This window comes from Betta splendens, chromosome 21 (genome assembly GCF_900634795.4).
Source record: "Betta splendens chromosome 21, fBetSpl5.4, whole genome shotgun sequence".
Taxonomy (NCBI): Eukaryota; Metazoa; Chordata; class Actinopteri; order Anabantiformes; family Osphronemidae; genus Betta; species Betta splendens.
Window position 1 is genome coordinate 6,257,310 of NC_040899.1, and position 20,051 is coordinate 6,277,360.

The 20,051-nt window shown below is 50.3% G+C and overlaps 2 protein-coding genes across 5 annotated transcripts in view; both read right to left on the minus strand.

The window, feature by feature from the left end:
- The window catches only part of sox1a (SRY-box transcription factor 1a), a 57,694-nt gene extending 54,060 nt beyond the window's left edge, over positions 1-3,634 (minus strand). The window contains exons 1-3 of one of the 3 annotated variants that reach the window (XR_008693412.1): positions 3,153-3,634; positions 2,770-3,063; positions 2,578-2,693 (exon numbers count right to left, since the gene is read on the minus strand). The gene's annotated coding sequence lies outside the window, so the exon portion shown is untranslated. The remainder of the gene's footprint in view (positions 1-2,577; positions 2,694-2,769; positions 3,064-3,152) is intronic. The other 2 variants (XR_003784178.3, XR_003784177.3) reach the window with 2 other exon arrangements.
- A 2,042-nt stretch (positions 3,635-5,676) lies between these two features.
- Positions 5,677-19,380, minus strand: arhgef7a (Rho guanine nucleotide exchange factor (GEF) 7a). Of its 2 annotated transcripts, XM_029135660.3 has the most exons (21): positions 18,962-19,379; positions 16,848-16,931; positions 14,350-14,434; positions 14,135-14,268; positions 13,864-14,065; positions 13,495-13,583; positions 13,320-13,414; positions 13,124-13,219; positions 12,800-12,922; positions 12,148-12,286; positions 12,004-12,063; positions 11,775-11,921; positions 11,604-11,690; positions 11,439-11,517; positions 11,222-11,361; positions 10,913-11,134; positions 10,748-10,841; positions 10,572-10,661; positions 6,801-6,900; positions 6,384-6,438; positions 5,677-6,282 (listed from the first exon to the last, which is right to left on the minus strand). In XM_029135660.3, exons 1-21 carry the CDS (start codon positions 19,124-19,126, stop codon positions 6,160-6,162), a joined length of 2,409 nt encoding a protein of 802 aa, XP_028991493.1. In that variant the 5' UTR covers positions 19,127-19,379; the 3' UTR covers positions 5,677-6,159. The 2 variants fall into 2 exon arrangements, with proteins under 2 accessions (XP_028991493.1, XP_028991494.1); XM_029135661.3 differs by lacking the exons at positions 5,677-6,282; positions 6,384-6,438; positions 6,801-6,900 and adding an exon at positions 7,139-10,184 and having other exon boundaries at positions 18,962-19,380.
- Between the last annotated feature and the right edge of the window lie 671 nt (positions 19,381-20,051).

Sequence of the window (20,051 nt, forward strand, 5' to 3'; positions counted from 1 at the left end):
TGTGTGTGTGTGTGTGTGTGTGTGTGTGTGTGTGTGTGAATGTCCATTTCTGTTTCTGGTTTGAGTGTGTGTCCTTGTGAGCCCAATTGTTCCCCATCAGCCAGAGGCAAATACTCCTCCCATTTTAGCTCTTCCACCTCTCACCTTGCAACCTCACACACAGCTTTAGTCTTTTCACCCTCTTTCCCTTTCTCCTGATTTTTTTTTACCTACGTCCTCAAACCAGCAGGTCAAGAAACAAGGCCCTGCAGGAAGTAGAGCACCCCAGAAAATAAAGCAGGAGTACTTAACCTTTGACCACTCGGCCTGTCCCTCTCTTTGCCCCTCTGTCCCTCGCCGTTTTCCACTGTGATCTTCCACTTGCTCCTGCACTAAATCGAATTGTTTCCTCATCCTCAATAGTCGTGCTTCCATCTTTTCTTCCCCCCGGTACCACATTTAGACTCGGCTGCTGAGTAGGTGAGGAGTGTGCATGTGTTATCCTGTGTGCAAGTAAACTGTGTGTGTGTGTGTGTGTGTGTGTGTGTGTGTGTGTGTGTGTGTGTGTGTGTGTGTGTGTGTGTGTGTGTGTGTGTGTGTGTGTGTGTGTGTGTGTGTGTGTTTGGGGGGGGGGGGGGGCTGAGCACACAAACGCAGACGTGACAAACCATATGGAATTTGCGCCGCCGGTGGTCTGTTTATGGGACGAACACAGAAGATAATTTGTGTTCTCCGCCAGGGAAAATAGCTCCGATTGAGCATCGGAGGACAATCCGCTGACCCGTTTACCGAACACTTATCGCAGAGAGGTTCGCCGGCGCCATTCATCCTCCTGCGGCTCCGGCGGCACCACACAAGCAGGCAACAAGTCCCTCCTATCTGCCCGGGCCGTAATGACGGCGCGGCGTGCGGCAGAAATGAGTTCAGCACAATGCTGCAAACAGCTGCCAAAGCACCGCCGCTGTGGGAGGAAACGGCTCCTGGGAAAATGTTGACATACAGAACATTACTGCAGATTCTGTGGGACGTTCATTTAGAGCGTTGCTAACTTTGCTTGCAGATTCACGTACTGTCGTGTTTGTGTGAGGGAAACACGAGTGCACAGGTCGCTGGGTGCGCGCTGAGCTTGTGTCCTTCCTGCTCCTGCATGTAACAATGTTTATGGCTAAAATCTGCTGCTAATGGCTGTTTGATGTGGATTAACATGCTCGATTACCCCAATGTACCAACACTGCCAGAGTCATTACACAGCACACGCACACAAATATACACACTCCACGACACAAGCACCAACACGGCTCCGTCCAAATGTGCCACAGAACACGTGCACGCACACGCGCACGCACACGCGCACACGCACACACACACACACACACACACACACACACACACACACACACACACACACACACACACGCACACACACACACACACACACACACAGCGCGTGCGTCTTGGTCCAACACTCTCCCTCTTCCCGTTCCCATCGATGGACAATGCCTGACTGGAATGGCGTAATTCTGGAGGATAATTCATGGATAATTTTGGGATAATCTCCAGCCAAGCGTTCGGAGCGCTGCCACCCAGTTCGCCCGCAGCCTGATTACCGGGCTCCGAATGCCAGCCACTTGTAGTGACCAGCACCGCCAGCAAGCACTTTGCCGCATGCAAATAAACAAACAGACGAGGACCTCCAGCCGAGAGGCATCCAGCGCCGCCGGAGCAGATATTTACTGGATGCGGCAGGTTATTGAAGGAGGCCAAGCACAACACAGCGACGTGGAGACACACTGGGTCATGCATGGGAGGGGGGGGCACTCCCAGCATCACCCCCCCCACACACACACACACACACACGCAAATGCTACTGAGGGGCTTTCACTATGTGTGATTGCCATCTTGTGGTGGGATTAGTCCCATAATTGACATTGAACACAGAACACGTGCAGTTTTCTTCTCTGCACCCAAACTTTGTCCACACAGGAACTTTCTCTTTGTTTTTACTCTTTTTCAAATGAACATTCACACATTCATATAACCCTGCACAGCGCTGCACGCACTCACATGGAGCTTTGTGGTTTTACGTTCACCTCCACACATTGTTCATTGTTGATGACGATGGCGTCCATCAATATGATGCACAAGCAGGTAAACTGAGAACTCCCCCCCAACGTGTGACGATCAAGAACACAATGCAAAGGAGCTAGAATTCTGCTTCATACGTTGATGAATCCTGACATCTAGTGGCTCAGAACAAAAAGTCAACGTCAGGTGTCTGCTGAGCGAACGCTGGAAATACCAGCAGCCCTTTGGCCGATAAACCCCCACAACAAGTCAGAAAACACAGGGCAAATATATTTGAAGAATCATATGACAAACAGATTATTTTTGTAATAACAGCTAAATGGATGCATTATCACAGTAATTCACCTTTTTACCATATTTGAATGTCTCTTCATAAATCATGTGTTCACTCCCCTCCAACTCATTTTTACCTAATTTTCTATTCATGACAGCTCTCACTCTCTCAATTTGCTCGATGAGGCGACGCGTTAGCAGGAAGGCAGAAAGCTGCAGAAACACCACAAACTGACTTACCCAGTGAGGAGGCGTGCGTGTAACAAACTGACTTCACAAAGTTCCCTTTTGCTTCTTTCCATTTGCTGATCACAGCTGAGGGAGGTTACTTCTCACACCTGTCACAACTGTCCTTCCTATGTGCACGTATGGAGGAATACCTAAGCACCTGCACAAACTCCACCCAAGCCGGGTCATCTCAGGTCTACTCACCACGCGATGGGAGCTGTGGGACCGGACGTTCACGCTTCCCATCGTCCTCCACGCCGGCCGTCCATCCAAAACGCAGCTCCTCCCAGAAAATAGTGTCCAAAGTTCAACGTGGAGGTCGGCGTTGCAGCAAAGGGCAAGTGTTCCCCAAAGCGCTGGGCTCGGTCGCCCGGGGTCTGAAACAGCTGCTCAGAGCAGATACAGGAAGCGGGGTCCCCCTCCGTCAGCCTGTCACTCCTGTGCACTCAGCAGCCGTCCAGCAACAACACACAGAGGAGGCGCAGAAGCAGCTTTGACCTGAGCGATCAGACCGGCGGGAGAGGATTCAGACAGATTGCTGCATTAAAGTGGCAGGAAGCTGCCGTGCTGTTTTTTTCTGAACTCACCCATCACATCTCGCCTCCTGTCAGGGCTCCGCTCCGCTCCCCTCTCCTCGCGCCACCGACTGCTTTGCTCGGCACTTGACCGTTCCACTCTGTCAACTCCGCCACCTCCATCTCGGCGCCGATTTGCAGCGCGCAGCCCATTCGTTTGGATGATACTCTCACTCACTTGCCTCGCAGCCCTAATAACGGCAAACCAGTCACCTGTGGGCTTAGTGCTACTCCAAACCATTTCCCAATCTCCCGCCCTCCTCGCCTCATTCTTGTCTCCTCTATCTCTCCTATTCCTGTCATTTTCACCTCCCTCACTCCCACTCACTCTTCACTCCTACCCACTTTTAGTCCTTTCACTTTCTGTAATAAGTCCTCTGACTCTACCCAACCATTACCAATTTTCTCTGACCCACTATTTGCTATTAGCCCCTCGTCTTCCTCCTCCCCTTCCTCTTATCCCTCCACTCTCCATCCCGGTCTCTGCCTGTCCTCCTTATATATCCTCAGCCTTCGCATTGCCTTCTCCCCATCTCCAGCGGCATGAATATATTATTATCTACACAATGGGGCCCTGCTTATTGTTTATGAATTACCAGCCTTGCGGCCAAACAAAGCCTATTTTCATAAGAAACCTCCATTTCATTTCAGCTCCAATTAGATTGGGGGCTAAAGAATAGGAGTCCTCAGGCCTCAGCCCCTAAGGATGGCAGGTCCATTCAGCTTCATTCAATGGGGCCTTATTGCTTTCCCATTCAAAAGAGCACGTGGATGGGCTTTCAGACTGAAACACCAACCAAAAATGACTGGGAGACAGTACTGTACAATAACAAATCTTTAAAGAAAGGACACTGAGTGCTTATCCTCCCATCCATCAATTCATCCCTCACTCTTTGCTTTCTTCTTCTTCTCTGTTCGTACATTGTAAGACCTGGACATTAATGACAGACAGTTGAAAGAGAAAGGGAGTGAAAGAAAGAGAAGAAGAAAGAGGCAGAGCAGCTCAGTTTTTCACAATACATGTCAAGTCTAAATGATCACTGGCTGCTGAATAGACAGAGGGACGGGAGAAGAGGTGAGTGGTGAGTGTGTGTGTGTGTGTGTGTGTGTGTACAGCTGATTGATTCTCGGCTTTGAAACGAGAGAGAAAAGAGCGAACGGAGGAGTGAGAAAGACCTTGATGCTTTTTCTGAGCTCCACAATAGTTGGGGGGTCTTGGCCGTATTGTGGCGCACCCTCAGTGACAAGCTGTCACCCCCGTCCTGGCAGGAAGAAAGAGGCAGCGACACCGAAGAGGGGCTGGGACAGGTCGCCAGCCCCATAATAAACGGCGGCCTCTTCATTTCACAGGCTTCCGCACCTACCAGACACTTGACAGGAAGGAGAAAGTTGACCCGAAGCAGGAGCTGGAATAAAAGGGGCCGCTTGAAACAAGGTGTAGCTGTGCAGCTCCACCTGAAGAGCAGGTAACACAAAGCAGGAACCCAGTAAACGCTGGCTCATGACTGGGACAGTCGGTCCACAGGGGTCAGAGCAGGACACGGGATGAATGAGAACTGTGCCTATTGTTTCTACAAAACAAAAGCCTTTTTTTTTTATTACTAATGAGTGGACGAGGTGCGAGTCACGGTGAAAAGGTTGACACGCGCTCATTCATCCAGCGGCGACAAAACGGGATCATCTCGACGCACAAAGCTCGTCACAGTTGCCGCAGCGCACAATGGGCTTCTATAGACGGGTGGGAGAGACACAAACATTTTGTTGAGCTCAAACAAAAGACGCAATGAATATCAGTGCACGTCCATTCACTCCGCTGGCGCTTTGGCTTGTGTTGCGTTCAAAATGCCACCACGAGCCATTTTATCATTCCGCATAATGAGGCACAACAATGTAGCGTCAATCTCAACAACTCCCTCACTTCTTCTGACCACATTAGTTCAAATAATAATAGCAGGAGCATCTGCAGAGACTACTTTTATAATTAACTTATATTCCATTAACTCCAAAAGGAAGAAAAGACAATTTGTGAGTTTTTCCTTTCACATCGGGTTCATTTACATTTTGCAAACTTGGTCATTCATTACAGGAGCAGCTTTAGCCTCGTGGTGACATAAAGTGACATACTGTCCAATACACACTCACTCCCTTGAACCAGAGGCGGTGGACACTTGGCTCGGTGAAGCGACCTCTGGCGCCGGGTCCTGAGGGGAAGCATAGGAAGTTATTTACTAAAGCAGCAGTAATGTTTGTTGAGAGGAAGCCACATGGAAACTGACACAAGCAAAAACAATACTCAACAATATACAGTGATTTTCACTCATCACGCTGAGGTTTGTCTGACAGGTTGAGGCAGCCGGACGTTTGGCAGCTTCTTTAGTCTGTGTCACAATATACAGAAATAAAAACATTGCATAACAATTAATAAAGAGATTGAGTTGCTTCTCAAATACTTAGTGTTACGCCTCCTTATGTGATAAAGATATATACACATGTATATATATATGGTGCATGTGGACAGATTTAGTCTCAGTCAATATTCTAAAAACACATTTATTTCCCCAGAGGACAACTCGGCTCATTCTTTGCAGTATATACATGATACAGTACAAGTTTAAGGTAAAAATCACAAAAGTGGTCACAAAAGAAAAAAATAAAGACAAAAACGTCTCCAGCACGTCAGGAAACTCGGGTTAAGCTCGTGTCAGCGACAGACACCCATAAAAATAAAAATTAAATAAGACCAGGAAGAGACAGCCTGGTTCTGGTTCAGGTTTGTCCCAGGAATGAATGACGATTACCACCGTTTATGTACCATGGAAGTGATTGTAAACTAGGACAAGAAAGGCTCCTGCTTCCTTTCTGCCACATTAGCGACGACACCGGCGGTGGCTGAGGAAGTGTGAGGTCCTCACCTTCTCGTTGGTGTTCAACGTTAGAGCGGAATCATTAACAGTAACGACGGCCGGTTTAGGACCACTTGCTTACAGATACACTCGAGTGTCTGTTTCACATGAACGGGTCACAGGTTTGTCTCATCCCACGTCGGGTCGTTCATGCTCTTCAAAACCCTCCTCACGACCTTTTCCAGGTCTTTCCGTGCGCGCTGCTCCTCCTCCAGTGACCTCTTCATCTTCTTATTGTCCTGGGGTGGGGAAGCAACCGAGCAAGGCGTTGTTGAGAGTCATTTTCAATGCCATTTCCATCATTAGGTACGAGCCAAAAGCCAACATCCCAATCGTTCACCTGTTTCAGCTCCTGGACCTCGTCCCTCAGGGCGTAAACCACGTCCACCAGGCTCCTTTAAGACAGACGCATCAGTACTGGCTTTAAACTCCACTAAACTATTGGACTCGACAGTAACAGAAACCAAAGGCTGCTCCTTTAAAATTCATTTTTGAGAGAACTTTATAAACTTATTACACCACATGCCACATATATCTATTGTGTGTGTGTAAAAATATCACTTGGAGTCTCTTGACACATTATTAGGCTGATGTGTGTACACTGTGTAAATCAGGTGATGTTTGCAATATTAGACTGTGCAAATGCTGCGTGTTACCGTTTTACCTATATCAAAACAGGCTGATTGAAAGAAATGTATAAATACCTACATTTGATTCAAAAGTGAAGCATGAGCAATAAATGCATTAGTTTTCTTACTTTTCTTCCACTGCGCTCTGTCCGTTGCGACCTGGATCCTCCACAAGGACCTTTTCCTCACCGGTGATGATCACGTGTAGCCCCGATTCCTTTCGCGGTCCTGTTTCAAAACATAACACCGCTCAACAGCTGGCAACTCATGTTTCACACCCTGAACCAATTAGTCATTGGAGTATTAACGAGAAGGAAGCGTACATCAATTAGTAATACTATGACAGACGTGCACAAGCAAGAGATCAGGACAGTGAAAGGAAGTGAAGCACTGGGAGTCACACAAACACAAATCCATTTGAAAAGTCCACAATCTGCACGGCGCAAACAAATCACCAGTGTGCCAGTTTCTACCAAATGACAGATTTATTCAAAACTCATAATATAGCGTTTGGGACTTGAACACTTCAGCAGTGTAGAACAAATACACTGAAGGCTGTTTGCAGAGCAGACATGGTCACATGAGTGTATTGAATACAGCATAAGAGCACACAGAGGACAAAGACGGTCTTCACCCTGACGGCCCCACAGCTCCACTGACGTTTGTTAAACCACAGAATACACCTGTCACAAAGTATAGCACATGATATAAGGACAGTGATATTCTAAGCTGAAATACTCACAGAACGTAGGATGGAGTTTCTTTTCTTGTTCCATGACAACTAGTATTTACAGAAGGGGAGACTACGTTATGTGCTCTTTAGTTTTCAAGTCCATTCAGAGGTTGGATGAGTAGTTCACATACAAATGTCAATTTATAACCACCGTCCCTTGTTTGTTTGTTCATTTGGGGGTTCATTTGATTTCCCCCATTTTTTCCCTTCAATGCTTCCAAACACTGAAGGTGAGCATTTACACTACGAATGAGCATTTACTTTACAGGAACACTTAATATTGAAGTCTACCTTTAGGACTATATTCATACACACTCTAGGCAGACAAACGGAAAATACAGAGTTAAACAGATCTAAGCCCCCCACCCCCCCGGCCCGTTACATGATTGTGCAAAATAATTCAAACACTTCCTCTTATGTAAAAAACAGTAAAAGGAAACAAATCATTCTTCAGGGATCGTTTTGTAAACATGGACATACAAAGTAAAAATTATTAAAACATACAAAATAAACTAAAACAAACATTTTAAAAAATGACTTCATTAAATACTACTCAGAACATGGACCAACATATTCCACATGTCACTCAAATTGCTTCCTGTAAATGGAGACTCTAAGAGGATGTCAACCTGCAATACCAACACTGGAAAAATATTTCTTCATAAAAATAGTCATTAATCCAACAGAGCAGGGGAAACCTCGCGAGACAGACAAAGTAAAGGCATGTCTGGCTCACGAGGCCGTAGCATAGGTGCTAGTTCGTTACCTGGTGACACGCGGGGCTGATGTTAGCTAAGCAGAGCAGCGGAGGAGATGTTCAAACCAGGCCGCGGTGACGTGACCTGGGGGGGTCTCGAATTGAATCTAGGACACAGACAGGTGTGTGCACGGAAGGGATCTGAACAGAAGCCGCTGCAGTTCAAACAGGTTTGTGCTTTTTTTCCTGAGGGTTGCTGTCGTTACATCTGTGGGTACGGGAGCTGCCTGCGTTAACGGCTTGCAAAGAGCTGGGGAATGGAGGAAGCTACAAACCGGGCCGGGGCGCTTTCTGCTCCGCTGGCACAGCACAAACCCGCTTACTGTGACCAGGTACAGACCAGGTTCTCTAAGTCTTTAGTTTGGAGCTGCAGCACAAAGACTGGAATAGAGGTAAATGACGCATCAGACAAACCGCCAACTAAAAGCTCATAAATGAACACATTCTGTTTGTGCTGTTCTCTGGATCTGGGCCGGGCCAGTCTGTCCGTTTCCAGCCTTTCTGCCGAGTTGACCTCTGTGCTTCCATCAGATATGAAAGTACTGAAGGGACAAATCGCATCGTGACACTTATTTTTACAGCTCAGCGAGAAAGCAAAATAGCACAAACCACCAAACTCTTGCCCCAAAGCGCTATCGCTATCAAACACAGGCGCTGAGTTTTCTATTACATGACTGTGACGGGTTTCACCGTCCGGGTCGTTAATGTCTGGCTGGTGCCACGGGTCAGCTTTGATTTAAGCCCAAATGTACTGTAAATGCAACCCTGTGGAACCACTGAGTCTAACATCAGGCTTTGTTAAACGTTAATCACTTAAAGGGTCAGTTCACCGAAAATACAAAATGTTCATGCAACTGTAGTGGAGCCGTCGAGGAGCCACTAAGACGGGTCTGAAAGCCGTGATTAGGTTTTAATCACGTGGAGCTACGAAGGTATAAGTGTCTAAAGGTGTTTTTCGTTATATGGATGAGGAGACCCTGTAAATACACCTTTTTTTAGTCCACTGGCTTTTATCCAGTTGGTAAAAATGCATGTGTCCGTCTCCTCTTTCTTTAGCAGCTACAACTAAACATCGGCAGAGTCCAAGAAAGAAATCAAGTAACGAGGAATATCTGATAATTCAGTAGCTGTCTGGTTAAGCTGAATGTTGATCTGCTTTGGGCTGGTGGCAAGAATAAATAAATCAATTCAATTCTGGAAAAAAAAGTTCTCATGTTTTCATGCTGCTGCGTCATCAGCCAGTCGGGGCACGTTCACATGGAAATGTGTGCACGTATGTGTCACACCTGTGCTATGTTTGAGCAAATATACTCCAAAAACACATACCGGAGAGAAGCAGTACATGGTAAATAGAGTACACGCGTTCCTGAAGTACATCTGAATATCAGACAGGAGAAGCTTAGCCCACATCCCTCCATCCCCCTGGGTCTCCCTCCCCTCCCCTCCACGTCACGCCCGCATCCCCCGTCTCTCTGCCTAGAGAGTCGGCCACGGCGATGGTCGAACGAGGGGATGCGTCACATTCAAGAGAAATAAACCAGAATCACCAAAACACTTACTGCATGACAACTACAGAAAGAGAGGAGGCACATAAAAGGGGAAAGTGGCAAAGGCAACAGGGGAGATGCGTCACACATCCTCAAATAAACCGTTGAAAAATAAATAAACCAAATAAGTTAACGAAAAGGGACAAATATTAAATAGAAAATAAATAGATAAATAAAAATCTAGTTTCCTTTGATACACTGAAGGTAAAAGAGGTAAACGTGCTGTACGTTACATCGCAGTACAGCGTGGCAGTACTGTACGTTCTTTAGTTCTGGTGAGAGATGCAGCTCTTGCGCGGCACCGAGCCCATCCTGTAACTGTGGGTGGTCCAGATGGAGTCATAGTCAGAGTCCTCCGAAAGGTCAGAGGTCAACTCGGGCCTCGACACGCTGCTGCGGCGGCCCGGCGAGTCCGCGCAGGACCGGTCCACGTCGGCCAGCACGTGGTTGTGCATCAGGTCGGTGCCCTGCCAGGCTGGTGGTGGCGGTCCAAGATGGCGGCGCGCGGCGGAAGAAAGGAAGAGGAGTGACGGGACGAGGGGGGGTGGGGGGTGCACGCGCAACAAAGATGGGGGATCGTAAAAACGAGTGGGAGGCGTGGAGTACGATGCATGTGGAGAAAATCAATAACACGGCGTGGGTAAAACAATGGTCGATGGGAAAAGAATAACAGAAGAATGAGCCAGAGCGATGTGGACGAGAGAGGAGAGAGAGAGAGTGGACGAGAAAGGAGAGAAGATTCGGTTAGAAGGATCAGAACACCAGCGTTAAAGAAAGGCTCTCAGCAGCAGAACGTGACAACAGCGCCCGCGGCGGCAACCTCCATCTGCACCCGTGTCAACGCAAGGTGGCGGTTCCTTACTGGAGTTCAGGGTCTGCCGGGTCTTGGCGCTGGTGCAGTAGGCCTCGATGACTTTAAGGATCTGAGCGTCTTCTTCCAGAGCAGCTGTACCTAAAAACGACAAGTCCCAGTTAATCGGATCATGTAGCACGTAGCACGTAGCGCATGTTGTGCGTCTTGTGCGTCAGGGGACCTACTCTTCCTCAAGGCGAACTCCTCCTCAGACTGCTTCCTCTCAGGTTTGCGTTTGGGCAGCAGCTTCTTCACGCTTTTCGGGCTTTTACTGAGGTCCTGTTCATGTCAAGGCGTTAGATTCACTCACATACAAACACGGGATCACGTGCAGAGCGCGTCCGCCTCACCTCCTTGTAGCACAGCGCGGCGGAGGGCCGCAGCGGCGGCGCCGGCCGCAGGCAGCTCAGGCTCCAGGGTTTGGGCGTGTTGGGCGGCTCCAGCGGGGCCCAGGCCATGGTGGAGTGAGACAGGCCGTGGGAGGAGGGGTGAGGCAGCGTGTGGTAGGTGGGGGCCACCGTCATGGCCCTCCCCTCGGCGTGCCGGGACGGGGTGAAGGGGTGAGACGGGAGCTGTGGGGGAGGAAGAAGACGCGTGCTCGCGGTGGTCATTGTCAAATGAAGAGCAGGGAAATGGTCTGCAGGCTATTGGCTCCTGACCGTGTGGCAGGGGACGGTGAGCGGCTTGTGGCTCGGCGCCGTAGCCGTGGTGTGTTTGATCTGCCGGGTCAGGTGCTCCACCCAGTCCTGCAGGTCCTGCTGGTGGGTGCACGCCACCTGGAGACGCTCGAACATTGGGCCTGCGGGGACAGGGACAGTGTTGCTGCGGGCCGGACGTCGCTTGCTAACCTCATGCTAGCGTTAGCGTTAGCATTACCGCTGAGCTCAAACGCATTCTTATGGGCTTCGCAGTCTTCTAGTCTGGTGACCGTCATGCTGGACAGAGGCAGTTTTCCCTGGAAAAAGGAAACCGCGGCGTGAGGCCGGAGCATGACAGAGGAACAGCCTTCCACCCCCTCAAAGGCCAAGTGCTAGAACCCACCTGGAATATGAAGCCGCTCATCCTGGGGCTGGCGGACAACATGAGGAGGACGTGGTGGAAGAGCATGAGGTAGCGCTCGCTCTTCTCCTGGCGAGGAGGAGACACGTGAGTTTGCATATCGAACCATTAAGTCATGAGCGTTTTTCCTGTCTGACTGGTCCACGCTGGTACCTCTGAGCCAGGACTCTGGACCAGGACCTGGCTCATGTACAGCACAGAGCCCAGCGTCTTGATGTCATCGCCCTCCCACAGCCGGATGGTCTCCGTGAGGATCTGCAGCTCCAGCTCCTTGCGCTTCCGGACCTCCTGGCACTGAACCTGAGGCGATGGAAGAGGACAAGGGCTTAACGGCATCTACTCGAGGCTACGACGCGTGGCTGGAGAGGCGCGCTCTGCTTACAGACAGGTTTTTGAAGGACACCATGCACTTCTGAATGTCTGGCCTGTCCAGATGATTCTCCTGGAATAAAAGGAAGACGGTGGTGGTTAAACACGCGACGATGACTAGGAAGGCGGCGCATCGTCACTTTGCACCCACACGCACCTCCATGTGTCTCTCCAGCTCTTTGAGCAGGGTGGGGTATTTGTCCAGTCTCATGAAGGGTTTGCTGAGGCCTGTGGTCAGGGTGAGGATGCCAGGACTCACGGCCCCCCTGCCCTCCATAAACTCCCCCAGGGCTTCACTGCAAGGACGGGGAGGAGAGAGACGGGGAGAAATGACTCACATCTTATATGATGCATTGTCCAGGGCCGTGTGGATAATAACTGCAGAGTTTGATGGACACTGAAAAACTACATCTGTTCGCTCTGTTCTGTTCCCATTTATGAGCTGCTGCACAGTTGTGCTGCTGCCGGTGCTGATGTTCTCCGTCTGTTCCCGTATCTGGGTCAGGTCTCGCCTGCTTCGCCTTTCCTCTGGTTCCACGTTTTCAGTGCGACTCTACGTTTATCACCAACCTGCTTCCTTTGTCTAAATCTTTACTGGTACACGTGATGTGCTCGCTCAGTTTACTCATTTGTATTTAAAGCCATTGTTTTCCATATTACCGAGCTTTCTGTAACTCTTACAACCAGAAACAGCGGACGACAACTAGATAAACACACAATAAGCTCATGCTCTCTTAAGACTGTGTAGCATCAGAACACATACAGCTGCTTGTGATCAGAGCATTATCGTAACTGCTGCCTCGACGTACCTGTGCTGGGTGAGCACATTCACAGCACAGGGGTGATTGGAGCAGTAACCGACATTTAGAGCCTTCATCTGTGGCATGAGGTTGAGGAAGAAGCCACCCACCCTCTGTTGGCTTTCTGGAAGCCTGAAGCACAAAGAAACAGATAGATCAGCAAACAAATATACGTGTGTGTGTGTGTGCCTGCTATCGGTCCATTTCCCTTCTACATCCTATGGTTAAGAGGCTCCGGGCAGTGAACTCATCCTGACACTAGGGGTCTCCCCGCTTATTATGAAACCATGCAGATGCTGCTGCAGTGGCGCCCGTGTGCAGGGAGGGACCTACTTGGTGCAATCCTCCAGCGATTGGACGAGCATCTGCTGGAAGGTGCTGATTTCCTCAAGGTTTCCCAGAATTAGCGCCACGTCTGAGCCGCTCAGTCTGCAGGAAACGAGAGAAGAGCAAACCGGTGCCTTAAGAAGGAGCCTGAGGTCCGATTGACCCAGATTACACAACGTGCGAAAATAACGCTGAGTCGTACTTGTCAGTGCCCTGAAGAGGTCGCAGGTAGTTTGTCAGCAGGCTCTGAAGATCCTTGGAGTATTCTGTCTCGGTTTCTAAAATGTTCTGCAGCACCTGAAACAAAGAGTCCAACCGTTGCTGCTGCTCACAGCTGTAAACATCTGCACCGGCGCCACCGACGGCCGCGTTCTTACCAGGTTATAGTAGGTTTTGCTGATGGCAGACGTGTCGAAGCCTTTTGGGGGACTCTTCAGGGTGCCAGACTTCGGAGAAACCTGTTTGTCTGTGACGGGAAATACACCAGAAATAAACAACATCAGGTGACTGGTCAATGATGCCACTGAATAAAGTGGGACTGATACGTGTTTGTTACAAACATCCTGATCTGGTGCGACACAAATCAAACCACAGCTTTGAGAGGCAGCAGATGGAACGCTCGTCTGCCATGTAACAGGTTGCGTTCGCCGTTATTTAATGGGTCTGGGATCGTTCACACGCAGGAGACGCGCTGTGTGGAGCATCCAGCTGTTACTCAGGACTTGCGAGGCGTTCGAGGGACCCACCGGAGCCTTTGACCTCGCGGACATAGTTGCTAGGAAACCAGCCGGTCTTGCCGTTGAGCGTGCCCTCCCACCAGCCGCCGTCCTCCTGGCGCGTCACGCCGATGATGTCGCCCTTGTTGAAGGTGAGCTCATCCTCGTTGGTCTGCTGGAAGTTGAAGCGGGCCCTCACCAGCAGCTGCTGCCCGCTGTTCTCCGACATGTCCTGTTGGAGAGGGGACGGGCGTCAGCGGGGAGCGCCACGGGGTCGGGGAGCGCCCGTCGTCTCACTCACCAGACTGCGGAACTGGTTGTGCAGAAGCTTAGAAGATCGGCCCAGCGAAGCCTGAGAGGACAGCGACTCAAAGGACTTGATGCGATGGGCTGAAGAGTGACGGGCGCACACCGAATCGCTGCCCACGCCGATATCTGGACACGGAGCACAGGCTAGAAACACACGCGACCCGCTTTGTGCAGACACACCCCCTCTGGCCTCGCACTTTGACTAACCTGCAGTCACTTTATTCAGCGCGACCAGGCTGCTCAGCACCTTGGAGAAGTTCAGTCCCAGCAGCAGGTCGCTGGCTTCAAACGGCTGCGGGCGAGAGAGAGGGAGAGAGAGAGTCGGTTCAATTCCAGCGCTCGGCCGCGCCGCCGGCACTCAGCAGTCAATCGATAAGTCCTGTTATCTGACACAAGTAGCTGGTGAAGCACAAAAGCTCAAAAAACACACACACACACACACACGCACACACGCACACACGCACACACGCACACGCCTCTATTTACAGCATTCTGCAGCGCTGCCTCCATTGTGAGCGCTACAAAAGGTGTTGATGGAAAGCGAGCCGCTCGCGCTGGTTCATGAAAAGCGAACGCATCAAAAGATAAGACGGATGATGTCCTGCGTTTTGTTACTGCCATCGGAGCTCCTAACAAAAAACCCATGTATCACACCAACACTTCATTCAATAATTCAATCAGAGTCGACGGTTTCATTAAAGAACAAGTCACATTAGAGTTGTTTGGTCCATTCTGGTCTGTGTGGACACAGCCTTAGTTTCATCAATAGGCTCCAGGCAAACAAAGTGAGAGATAATAAAAACTCTATGAGGTTTTTTAGTATCAGCCCGTGTGTGTCCATGTAGGAGGGTTTCATCAGATCTGCTGATGGCAAAAGAACGCATTAAAGCAGTGAGCGTGACTCTCGCGCGTCTCCTGCTTCGTATGAATGGCTGCGATTGTGCCAGAGCCCGTGACGGTCGTCGTCCTCTCGCTTCCTGCGTAACGATGAGCGACTCCCTCTCCGGCCGCTCTGAGGGCGAGCGACGGGGAGACGCGAGTCTCCCTCATCTTCCGCTCCGGTTGCAGAAGTGTCCTCTGGGAACGACGTGAGCGACTCACGGATGAGCGAACGGCGCGGGAGCGTCCCGACCCGAGCGCTGCCGCAGCCCTCGAGCAGCGCCGCGCGTGCACGCTGCGCCCTGACCTCCGGGCCTTCCCCGTTCCCCAATAGGTGAAAGGACTCCGCATTGAACGCACACGCGGGGCGGCCATGATGAAGTGATTGACGCTGCAGGCTGAGACACGTCTGCCGAGCGGCGGCTTCAGCGTCGTGTGAGGATCCCTGAGGCAACGCCGCCGACAGGCCGCCGTGACTCACCACTGAGCAAATGAGTGTTTACATGCACGAGGCCTGGAACCTTCTCACGGCCTCTGCAGGTAACAAGCCGACGGTCAGGTGAGAAAAGCTTATGGGAGTCTTCTTCAGTGTGACCTGGTATGTGAGATGGGGAGGCTGAAGGGTTCAGGACGGTCCGATCGGCACTGGTGGAGACGGTTTGGGTTCAATGAAGTGAGACGAGAGTCCCCAGAGGCAAAGAGGAAGTGGAGACTCAAAGCTGAAGTGGAGAGAGCGAATCCAATCAGCCTGGTTCCTTCCAGGGATTAATGCATGAAGCGGCGCTGCCATCGAGAAGGTCAAAACGCTTGGTCTGTAAATGTTAAAATAAAAAGGCCCGTCTCACTCTACCGGAGCTGAAGTCAAACTATGATGCGATTAACTGACGCATTTGTCAGTGGCGAACCAGCGTGGGACTGGGCTGATGAAGGCGCAGCTGCTCCGGGCGCCGGTCCGCAGCCGCCTCGGGTCAGCGCCAGCAGAGCTCTGGGTTCTGGAGGAGATCCACCTCCTCCAGATCCACAGATGGTCAGTGGGACGGCGGCCGCGAGCCAAACTACAGTAATCCTGCTCAGTCCAGGTCACTCACACACACACACACACACACACACACACACACACACACACACACACACACACACACACACACACACACACACTCTACTGACCACTGATGAACACTGGGCTGCATTGTCAGACTGGGCTGGTTCAATGACCCCTCTATGCACCGGCCAACACAGCGTTAAACAGCACCCTGTCCTCACATCATGGAGGCATCCTCATTAACGGACAACACCCCGTGTGTCCTGCAGGTCTGCACGCCGAGGAGCCTCATCTGTCGACATGTTTAGACTGTTACCTTACAATAACAATGACGGGGCTATAGCTGCCATGTTGGAACAGGCCCCGTTGTCCTGTGTGCTTCGTAGACGTAGTGGTAGATGCTCGTTGACACGGTGGCTACAGTGAAGTGCTGGTAACAATGAAGCCCGGACCACGAAACAAACATCATCCCGGCGCTGCTGGGTTTTAGTGGGAACCGTGAACAGGCGAGAAGAACTGGTTTTATTAATTAAAGCTGCAAATGCATCGTTGCTGGATGAACAAGCGGGTTTTTCTCCTGCATGCGCTCAGTGATTGTTCTCGGCTCTAGATCCTCCTCCTCCTCCTCCTCCCTCTGTCAGGGCTCCGTCCGTTGCCTCGACCCATTGTTTATTGTGCCAAAGTCTCCACTTAAACGCAATGTGCGCAATTTCCAAATCGCCACCTCTTTGCGCCGCGACGCGCAAATCAACGTCGCCCAAGCGCAAACGTAACAAGCACCTACCTCGACGCGGAACGATGTGCAGCCCTTCAGAAACTCCTTTATGTTGCTCAGGCACTCGCCGTCATTCTTCGGCTCTGGGTAAACCTGCAAAGACGGAGACGCGCGTGAGAGGCAGACTTCAGCTCCGAGCGGCGCACACCGCGGCTGCGTGCGACTCTCGTGGCCCTAAAACCGAGTCTTCTCCGCCGACACGCATTCTACGGTGCGTGTACGTAGCTGGGCCCGACCGACACTCCGGGAGGCTGAACACAAATCCCGCAGAGGGAAGTGGAGGAGGCTGTGGCGTCGGGTCGAGGGAAATGACGTCGACCACCAAGGATCTCCAGCCTGAGCGTGCGCGCGCGGCAAGGATCCCTCTTTAAAAAAAATGGCCAAGCAGCGAGATCGTGAGAAAAACAAACAGTACGCAGTGCAATTTTAAAAACGTTATAATATTAATATAAGGCCTAATTTGCCTTTTAGGAAAACGTGCAACATAATAAACGTAATGTTCAGTTATTTTTTTTTCTATCTATAACCTCGTAAAGCGACGGAAGAGATCATTTACACTTTTATGATGTCAATAAAACATTATATGCCTACACCATAAAAGTTAATTTTATCCATAAACAGCTGTAAAGTGGCCACTTCGAACATAAAGTTATAAGCATCACTACACCATTAGGTGTAGTTTCTGACTTAGATGTGAGTCTCCTCGTGATAACATCATAAAAACATTAAGGATATCTATCATATATTGGTGTCTATGTATTAGTAAGTAATGTTATACTGCCGACCTGTGTAGCGTGAGGATAAGGCGTTCAGATAATGGATGAAAAAGTGTTTTTTCTTACATACAACATTTTATGTTACGTGCATCCATGTTTATCTTGTCTGGGATCACACGTGATGGTGTCCCTTGTAGGGGCTGGTGTTAATTAAAGCATTGGCTGCAAAGCCTATGGAGTTATAGAGTTAAATAATCAGGAAGCAGTCTGTCTTAACTGCACTGTCTGTCCACTAGAGGGCAGTGACAAGCTCCTTCCCAAATGTTGGCTACAGGTTGGTCTCAAATCCCCGTTAACTGCATTTAATGGTTCTCATCAATAAATGATTGTACGAGTTGAATTTAGAGATTATAGCCTACTGCTTATATGATATAACGACACTGACGTCACATTGCCACGTCATTCTTATGTTAATTAATATGTAAGTTAATGTTAATGTTGACACTGAAATTGGACAGTATGAGAATACTGTTGCAGGGAGGAGCAGAGAACTTCTATTTTGTCCTATACATCTTACACAGACGGATGCGGGTCACGTTTCCCCAGGTGTTTCCTGATAAGCCTGGGACTGGATGCGGACGCAACCTGCGGTTCGCCGAGGGATCGCGTGCCCGACATCATATTGTCCGATGCCACAGGAATGGCACGGCAGCCCCTCCGCCCGGCTGACGGGGAGCAGAGAGGAACCACGCACATATGCGCAGCGGCCGGACGCCGTGAACGCCGCCGCGTTGATGCCGTCGTGTAAACGGCGCTAAGGTTCACTACGCTGTGTCTTTAAATAAGGAGAGGGTCCGTCGCTGTCTGTGCGCCTTTGCAGTCAATGGCGGCTCTCTCCTAATATCTATAGCGTGTGTACGGATCAGATCATCCCCCCTTGTCTGATAAAACTGCGTGGATCAAATACACTGACATCGATGTTACAGATCTGGGGAATAAACGGGAATTAAAAATACGGGTTTTAAAACGATAAGTCAGATCTGCGGTTTATTCAAACCCGGACTGAAGCATATTACATGAGGCCTTGGTTAATAGGACCACAGTAGATCTGCATCATTATTTTCATTTTTCTGTTGTGCGGCCTTGTTTTGCTGATCAACACGCAGTGGGCGCGCTGGGTCCCCTTTATTACGCGCTGACACGCGTATGCGCGGCCGTATAGAGCCGTTTTCGCAGACAATAACCCGGGCCGCCGTGACCTACAAAAGGAATGGTCTCATGGACCAGTGGGCAGAAAGAGAAGGCAGACAACAAGCCGCGTCGGTTTCACGGCTCTGAGCACAGACACGCTGACGCGGGGAGGCTGCTCGGCCGCGTGGGGGAGAGGAGGGGGTGTCTTGCCCTTACTTTCTCCGTGGACCCCGGGCTGAGCCGCTCCAGCAGTCTGCACAGGACCACTCCATCCTTCAAGGAGCTCTGCAGGAACGCCTCGGGATCCGAGATGGTCTTCTTCGGCGACTCCAGCACCCCGAGCGTAATTAACCACGTAACCGTCTGTTCCGCCGAATTCATGTCCAGTCACAGCAGATCCCGTTCAACAAAGCGGCGGTGTTCGGGTACCCTGGCGGCTTCACGGCCCCGCTTACGCTGTCATCCGTGCGTCAGAACAGACACGAGATTAATCCCACAAAATGATGCATTGGGGCGTCGACGCAGCGGGATGCACCTTCACCCTGGGCGGATGCGGATGACGCCGAGCTGGTGAAAATTCAGCGGCTCTGGTTTCCTCCCCTAAACGCCGTGTTTTTCCCTCTACGCTGGCAGGCTGTCAAGTGCGGTTCGCTGTGATGCGCTGAGACGGACTGCATACATGCGCATCGCATCCGCCAGCCACTCGTCCATTGGATGACATCACACGTGAGGGACAAGCCAGTCCAACCAGTTGTCAGGACACGTCGGTGACATGAATAGGCTTCCTCTGTGTGGCTTTGCATATTCGCCTCTTCTTTTATCCGTTTATTGTAACGCAGCCACGGGCTATTTGCGCTTATCTGCTGTAAGCTGCAGTGTCGGGACGGGCCTCGGTTCGAAGGGAGAAGCAGCGGAGCAGCCGGGAGAAATGTAGAGCACCAACATCGGTAAAAATGCATGCAAAAGTTCAGTAGGGATAAATACGAAATGTGTAATGTGGCAAACAAACGAGGCAAAGTAACCAAGCTGTGCATAAAGCGCATAGATTTACCAGAAAGACCTGAGAATCTGATAAAGTGCGGAAGATTCATGATTATATAAATGGAATAATATTTTGACACAAAATATTGTTTCTGCAATGAAAGAACAAAAACAAAAACAATGTAAATTGTTCAGTAAAACTACAGGAAGAAGCGGTTACTGAAACGAATGACTGCTGCAGTTTCAGAACGCTGCAACCACTCAAATAAAATCCCTCAGCTTCTCTGTGACTGAAAGCATTCACCCCGTGTGTTTCTCTGCGTGC

Bases quoted from the DNA above. Each gene is read 5' to 3' on its own strand.
- arhgef7a (XM_029135660.3), bottom strand. From the start codon at position 19,126: ATGAATTCGGCGGAACAGACGGTTACGTGGTTAATTACGCTCGGGGTG. The intron at 14,435-16,847 runs GTAGGTGCTTGT...TCTCGCCCGCAG, and splicing joins GCACATCGTTCCGCGTCGAG to CCGTTTGAAGCCAGCGACCT. The intron at 10,662-10,747 runs GTAGGTCCCCTG...TGTCGTTTTTAG, and splicing joins GGAGTTCGCCTTGAGGAAGA to GTACAGCTGCTCTGGAAGAA.